The sequence below is a fragment of the Pseudomyrmex gracilis genome, unplaced genomic scaffold (assembly GCF_002006095.1).
Source record: "Pseudomyrmex gracilis isolate BER0280 unplaced genomic scaffold, ASM200609v1 scaffold_48, whole genome shotgun sequence".
In the NCBI taxonomy this organism is placed as follows: domain Eukaryota; kingdom Metazoa; phylum Arthropoda; class Insecta; order Hymenoptera; family Formicidae; genus Pseudomyrmex; species Pseudomyrmex gracilis.
This window is the reverse complement of record NW_018020632.1, coordinates 512,050-520,262: the sequence shown is the minus strand read 5'-3', so window position 1 is coordinate 520,262 and position 8,213 is coordinate 512,050. Positions and strand designations below refer to the sequence as shown.

The window sequence follows — 8,213 nt, the reverse complement described above, 5'->3', positions numbered from 1 at the left end:
GGAGTCGGATATCGAAATCGGTATGTTTTTTTTTTTTTTTTTTTTTTTTTTTTTTTTAATTTGCACTCGCAAACGCTACGCTGTATATAACTACTTATTATATTCTTGTTGTTGTTCGTCTTTCTATGTGGGTCAACGCCTCTACCTTCCTACAGTCTTATCTCAGATAACTCGGAGATATCACTCGAGAAAAGAAAATTCGCCTATATATTGCTCGCGTTTACGTTTCTCTTGTCGAGATTCCGTTTTTAAGATTTTACACTAGTTTATAACAATACGCTCGATATATCTCGAAGACATTTTGGAACGCGTTACATTCCTAGATAAAATACATAACTCGTAAGTGTCGCAAAAGAGCGCGTGCGAACCCTCTCTTTCTCTTGATATACATACCTATATCTCGTATATTTTTTTAGAGCGTTAAGTACGAAAATGAAATATTTCTAAATACCGTCAACATCCGCGCTTACGAACTACAATATCGCTTTAAGAAAGTTCATTACAGATCATTTCTATAGCTTCAATCTTGATAAAAGGCAAAGGTATATAATATACAAATCCTGTTACTCTCTCTCTCTCTCTCTCTCTCTCTCTCTTTCTCTCTCTCTCACGTGCCAGTGTGTATATACTTTCTATTTCTTCAAGTACCTGAAACTTCGTAAAACTTCTACGCGCGACTATACGTCGGAAAAACGTGTCCGAGAGCACCGGTCGTACCTGGTCGATCGATGAATTATTAAAGTGTCACGTTTAGGCGAAGTACTACAAATTTATTTGTCGTCGGTCCGACCCGATCGTCCGATTAAGCACGAACGACAGAGATCTGTTGCGAGCACGATCGCAAGGTACGTCACCAAGCACGTCGGCACGTGAGTGCAAGTTCGTGTCCGAACTATGTGTGTGTGTCGACTATGTGTTCTTCTTGTTAATTTCGATGATACAAGGACTCTGTGTGTGTGTGTGTGTGTGTGTGTGCGTAATATATATAAGAACTGCCGCAACAATGATAGGTAGATCGTTGTAAGAGATTTTTGTTGTTTTTCTTTTTCATCTACAAAAATAACTGCGAAATATAACGCGCTCAAGATCACCGTAGATCGCGTTTTTCTCGCGTTTTAAATTTATTTTAATATGCTATGTATACATAATAATGCCGGTAATATACTAATTAGAGCGTGCGCGTACAATACGAGGTAAATATCCGACTAGCAATAAGTTCGGTAAAGTTCTCGTCGTATATATATTCACAGTTTTCTAGAGAAATATATATATAGCACGGTGATGTGATTTATCATCAGATTGACAAGAATGCGGCGCTACGTGTGTGTGATGAAAATATAGATATTTCATATATATATAATATATATATATATATAGTATATATAGTATATATATAGTATATATAGTATGTTATATATGTATATATATGTATATATTTGCAAACGGGAAGTACGTGCGCGAACTTGAATGATCAAAAAGGTATATAATTGTTTTCCGCTAGCTACATCTTCGCACTCTTACAAAATCACGGTAAATATTGTGTGTTACATAATTATATATAATCTTTCTTTTTTTTTTTTACTACAGGTAGTTTCTTCCGCAGCGAATGCAATTTCCCTGAACTTATTCTCGCGAGTGGACGTTCGCCATTCTCTCTTATTGCAATAATCTAAGAATGCGTAATCACATTTCCCCCTCCCCCTTCATCGGGAGGTGCTTCTCTCGGAATTACACATTAATTGAAACGCTGTATAATTTTTTTTATTTCGCAAATCGTAACCTTTCTATCGTACGTTTTTTTGTTTTCCCTTTTTTGTTTTTTTTTTGTTTTTTTTCTTGTTTTATCACTGTTTGGTGTTTTTAAACGGCAAGTTTTTTGACGGATGATGAAACGACAAGAACACACAAGAAACACTCAAAACAATTGAACTGAACTACGCCCGTGCCAGAGTTTCCGCCGAAAGTTTCGGCAACGCTTGATTGAATGCACACACTCTCTCAAGGCCCCTTCTTCTTTCGGAGAAGAAGCGACTCTTGTCAGGAGAATACGAGATTCGGGGATACGAACAATTGCACATGTTGCTGTTCCGCGAGAATGTTTGAACGCGAAATATTCGGAATATTGCTCCTTGGCGTTTCTTTCAGAAGACGTTCGTCTGTTCGTTAGAAGAAGAGATTATCGTAAATGTAAAAAGAAACTTCCGAATGTATATGTATATAATATATAGGCACGCAAAACTCCCGGACCGGCGAACTCTTTTCTATTACACAACGGTTAATTTTAAAGTGAAATGTCCTTACGGCACGCGGCGTTATGTCTCTACCAGTGTCTACGGAGGATGTTTCGTCACTACCGTCATCATTCCGTTTGTGAGCAATAGAGATTAGTCAAGAGTAAAATATAAGTGTTTTTCAACGTGTAAAAAAAGACGATTGTGTGCGAGTTTCGCGATATTCTTCAAACGGGTGAGGGGGGAGGGGATGGGGGAGGGATGGGAATCCCGCGAAACACATCGCGAAACGCGCAACAACGATGACGTATATAATACAATACAACAATTGTCGCCGCCGCATTGTCATGTATATTTCGCATCTCTCGGAAAAACGTATCACATTTTAATTCTTGAAACGCTTGAAAAAAAAAAAAAAACGAACAAAAATTAGCGACGGTGACTGGAGTGCGCACCCGAGCCGTATCCGTCCGCTAAACAGCTGTACGTCTTCTCGGATATTGATTCTTCTGGAGGTCAACGCCTCAATAATACCACGGAGGCGTTTAAGCGAGATAGCATCTTTATTCCTGATGCGATCGCTGACGCTCGTGTCTCTGGCCAATCAGCCATCGTTTAATGTAAGGCGCGAGCAAAGGATAGGAAAGGAAGAACACGTGTCCGCAGTAATACACACTGGCGTAAACCTGACTGTATCGCGGATACGAGAGGTATATGAAAGACACGAGGGAATACCCCATGAAAACGAGAGTGTAGAGCTTGAGAAATATCCACGAGAGCAAACGCGCTTCCCATCGCGTTTTCATAAGCGTTTGCACCTTCTCGCTGTTCTGCAACGCCGGTGCGATCTGGAACAAAAAACAAAAAAAAAAAAAAAACGAAATAGAACAACGCGAGAAATATCTTTTTTAAACTACACAATTAAATTATACTCATTAATTAATTATCGAATTATCACGTTGAATAAACGCCGAGCGTTTATTTTTGCTCCGACGTAACAAAATGTTTTTTTTCATTGAAATTCACATCGCGATAAAATATTACACAATACGATCGAGTTGCGCAAAGTCACGCAAATCAACGTTCCCACGTGCGCTGTTGTTATTTTAAACCACTGTTCTAATATTAATTGCGTTAAAAAAAAAATTGTAAACGTTGGTTTTCGCGCGAATTTTACGCGATTATTATTGAGTTTGATTGAGCGTTTCAGTCGCTGATCAGCGCGACTGAAAGTTGCGGCGTGTTAAATGCTAATTCTCGAAGGTCTCTATCTCCGGATGTTTTGCTCTTCTCACATATAGATTTATCAACGAGATTTAATAACTAGATTAAAAAAAAAAAAAAAAATCAAATCAAATCAAACTTGGAATGCTGCACGCGCGAATATATATATATGTATGGCTTGTACACTTACATCTCGTTCAAAGTACATCACGAGAAATTCCATGAAGAAGCAGTGATAATATCCGGAATGCAGACCGTGCCAGACGGCAAGAAAGAGCAACGTTATCACTTGGCTGTATATCTTCGAGCCCAGAAATTTCAATCTCTTGTAGATGTACTCCGCGCACCAGTGATTGGTGTTTATGTTAAACGACATGATGTAGTGATTGAACTGCGTGGTGCCCTCGAACGTTCGCAGTTTCACGTTCGCGCAACCGTCCCATTTGATACGGCCCGCGGAATCCTTTCCGTTGTGCGTCAGACCGAAGGTGATGCACACCTGCAATATACGATCAATCGATCGCGAGATTCGTGTGTGTGTGTTCTTGCGCGAACAAAAGTATATATATATATATGTATGTATGATTTAAAAATACACAAATCTCGATATATTGTTACCCCTTCTGTGATCAGCCAGACGCTGATGTATTTATAAAGATTGATCCTGCCCCAGATGCCGATCAGCAGGCACTTTTGGATCAGATTAAGATTCTGGAACGACGGTTCGAAGAAATACTGATCGGAAATGCAAAGGGTGCCGATTTGAAACACCGCCACGTATACAAATCCAACGAGCGCTCGCATCAATCCCGCGGACACGCAATCCGGTAGTTTGACGGCGCCGGTTACAGGATCCTGTGGAAACAAAAAAATTCATGCGACCATGTACGTTTCGCGTAAAGTTTGTTTCGCGAAACGAGAAGAGAACCGGAGGGGAGAGAGTATGTATATTTTTTTTTTCACATTTCTCAATTTATTAGCGCGCGGTAAAATGAGGTTTTCCGATCAAATTACTAACGCGTTCAGCAAGCTGACCATTAACGTAGTTCAGATATCGTCGCATACTGAACTGCGGCCCGATCAAGAACGCGCCCGGGAAGTAGGCGTAAGCCGCGATTTCCAGCAGCGACGGGCGTTCCTTCAAGGCCACTTGTTTCTGTGTATCGGACAGCTTCTCCTGCAACACGAATAGGTCCGATATAATGTTGTTGCGCCACGGGGAAGCGAATGTATAAGATATAAATGACGAAAGAGGAGAAATAACGTTCGTACGTCACGTTTTTGACCGTCCCATACGTTAAACCCAAGTCCTATTAACCTAAGAGTGAGCACACATTGCGGCATTGTCCACTTGATGTCGTAATCCTGAGTGCTTGTGGTGTAATAGCCTGTTATTGTGTGAAAAAATAGTACAATTAGATCGCTCGCTTTTAAGATAATTCGATAACAAGATAACGCGGTCAATTATTATGAAAAAAAAAAAAAAATTATTTGTAATTACGAGCTTATCGTTTCTTAGCGTACCCTAGTTTCGGATCGTCCTTGTCGATGAGAAAAAAAAAACCAAAATTAAAAAATGTAAAAACTTGTTTGAGGAAAACTCTTATGTTCCAATAGTTTTACTTTTTATTAAAAAACAAAAACAGCAATAGTCTACGAGTGCGATAAGAAACACGCGGTGTAGATAATATTAAAGTAAATATTAAAACGAGCATAAAACGCGATACAATATTATATAAATGCAAACACACACACACACATATAAGCGACGTGTCGCGATATGATCAACCTCAAACTGATATCTTCTTTGTGCGTTAATGTCTTACCGTAAAGCAGATACGACATGTTGAACAGAAACGTGACGATAACGGACAGCCCGTTATTACCGAGAATTGTTAGAATCAGATACGTCCCGCACACCGCTGTCGACAAGTGAAGTATATTCCAGTCTGTGAAACAAACAAATTGTCAATGTGTGTTTTTTTTTTTTTTTTAGAAACCGCTACACTTTACCATGCATTAATATTGACGTTCTATTGAGACGTAACGCGTTAGAGAAAGAAAGAAAGAGAGAGAGAGAAAGAGAGAATTACCATAATTCCAATAACCGATCAAGAGACCGCACGCTATGAAAAATAGGTGCTGACGCGTCGGGTCCTTGCCGTAGAGCGTGTATCTGTGCAGAAGAGCGACGGGAAATCCTGAAATCAAAATTTCATCGAAAAAGTTTTATTCTCTGGTTTTTTTTCTTTTTTTTTTTTTTTTTATTGCAAATAACAACCGGATTCTCGTGCGTGAGTTCCGATATTTTTTTGGAAAATTAAAATTCTGCGTTTTCAATATTTTCTCGCATCTAGGGTAAAAGACCCTTTAAATTACCGTCACCTGTCCAATTACTGTCACTCTAAGCTATTTTATTTAAAATATTAAATAAATCCTAAAAGGTTATGCATGAAAAACATCTAACATAGAATTTTAAGTGCAATTAATATAATAAAAAATTCAACACACTCAACATTCTTGTCTCATTTCTTTCATTTTAGAGGTGACAGTAATAGCTCTCGCGTCGCCGCGCGCGCGCGCGCGCGCGTTCTTTTTTAATTATTAAATTTATAAATAAAAAATCCGAATTTATTTCATTCATTTGTTTATAAATAAAAATGGAGATTTTGAGAGGCAGTATTATTTATTTTTGTATTATTTATTTTTGTTTATTTATACAGTATTATTTATTTTTGTTTCTTATATCAGAGACATTGAATAATACCAGATAAAAAGAAAAACAAGTTTTTGATAAATAAATAAGTAAAAACAATTCACTAACGCCAGAGTTTATTATTCAGGTGTGACAGTAGTTGGGTCTTTTACCTTATATATAAGTATATACGATTGATTCTCTCTCCGAGAAGTGTGAAGAGATAATAAATTTAACTGATAACACTTTCGATTTTTTTTTATAAAGATGATGTCAAACCACTGGCAAATCGAATCGCGCAACACGTGCTCGAACGAGGCGTTTTCAGTGGTAAACACTGATTTTCTGAACAAGCACACGTGCCTCGATTCGATCTCGGTCTCGCGTTGTTGAATCCGAAAGAAGATACATTTTGTTATTTTTTTCCGATATATTTTAAATGCCTGCTATTGATTAAAAGTGAGATACGAAAATGCCAAGGTGACCGTCCGTAGCAACAGTTTCGATTTTTGATCGTCTTGATTTGTTCATATAATACTTTTGTATCTGTGTGTGGTGTGTGTGTGCGTAATTCTATTTTAGATAAAGAGACGTTTTGTCTCCTTATCTAGAGACGAAAATAAAATAGAAGAAAACATATTTCGTCTTCGTAAGTAATGATAAAATGATTTTTTAAACTTTTATCAGATAAAGCATCGACGAAAAGATAATTAGCCTAAACATTATGCGACGTACCGCGTCTGGAATCGCAATTTACACATGTATGTCACGGTTACATATTTCTATAATAATTCTTTCACGATAACGCGCGCGCGCGTGTGTGTGTGTGTGTGTGTGTGTTGAAACCTGTTTTCTAACTACATTTCAGATTCAGACTAATTAAAATGCGGACTATATTTAAAACACATGCGCAGAAATTTAGCGATTTTAAAACAAGTGACGTATGTTCATAAAAAAAAAAAAAAGCATTTGACAAATTGAACGTACGTTTGTGCGCTCTTATTTGAAAATAAAGTGAAAATATATATGAACTGCAACACATTCTACTGAGAAACCATACTAAAATTCTGCTGTCTTATCAAAGTGAATTGTATTTTGTGTGTCAAGCAGCAAAGTATCATAGCAAGGTACTTACATAACACACACACACACACGCGCGCGCGCGCGCGGCGCTCGAATATAAACACACGTAATATGCGATATAATGCTCGAGTTTTCCTTGTAGTTTTTTTAAGTCTCATATATAATATCCTCGACAACATTAGAATAACTTCAAAGTTCAGGACACGTAATGTCCAGTTGCGCGCGCAAGAAGAAAAAAAAACGTTGTTTCGTCGGAATGGCAAGAAGATTGATTGCCCCAGCGAGAAAAATTTAAAAATTACTACTCTAATTAAATTTACACTTATCACTTAAAGGCGAACAATTTACAAAATGTTTTTTGTTGACGAGAGGCAAACAAAATTCAAACTCGGACTCGGCGGATTTGTGAGCAAAACGTTTTTTTTTGTTGTTGGCTGAGCAAGCAGTTCGCAATTTAAAAAGAAAAAATCTTCCTTCACAAATTTTTCTCGCTGGCTCTGTACAATAATATAATAGCGGGACGCTTTCTTTCTTTTCGTGTGTGACACACACACACACGTTCTCTCAAACATCTATTTTTAGCATTTTTATCGTAGGTTTATTGAAGTGGGACAATGCGGCAAATAGTGAAAAGCGCGCACGTTAACGATTAGATGAGTAACCTTCGCCGTGAATTCAATTACGTTGCATGGATTATTATCAACTGTGCGCGTACACGTACATACACGTAAAGAGTGTGTGCAACGCGAAGGGGGACGCGGAGCGCGACGAGTTCCTCTCCTCCTCGAGGGAGAGGGGAGGGGGGGGGAGGAAAATGCAGAGAGCGGGATAACATCGGTTGGGTTACGCACGCCGACGATCGTGCGGACAGGATTTTGTGAATGAAACTCTCCTCCGCACACGCACACACCGAACAACCAATTCCTCGTTTCTGTTCGAGAATAAAATTCGGTAAAGAGATTGAAAAAAAAAAAAAAAAA

At 38.3% G+C, this 8,213-nt stretch overlaps 1 protein-coding gene across 1 annotated transcript in view; it reads right to left on the bottom strand.

The window, feature by feature from the left end:
* Positions 1-25: 25 nt before the first annotated feature.
* The window catches only part of LOC109853445 (lysophospholipid acyltransferase 5), a 9,110-nt gene continuing 922 nt past the window's right edge, over positions 26-8,213 (bottom strand). The window contains exons 3-9 of the mRNA XM_020425589.1: positions 5,549-5,656; positions 5,282-5,404; positions 4,728-4,843; positions 4,474-4,632; positions 4,074-4,310; positions 3,646-3,954; positions 26-3,079 (exon numbers count right to left, since the gene is read on the bottom strand). Coding sequence (XP_020281178.1) covers positions 2,795-3,079; positions 3,646-3,954; positions 4,074-4,310; positions 4,474-4,632; positions 4,728-4,843; positions 5,282-5,404; positions 5,549-5,656 — 1,337 coding nt within the window. The 3' untranslated portion in view covers positions 26-2,794. The remainder of the gene's footprint in view (positions 3,080-3,645; positions 3,955-4,073; positions 4,311-4,473; positions 4,633-4,727; positions 4,844-5,281; positions 5,405-5,548; positions 5,657-8,213) is intronic.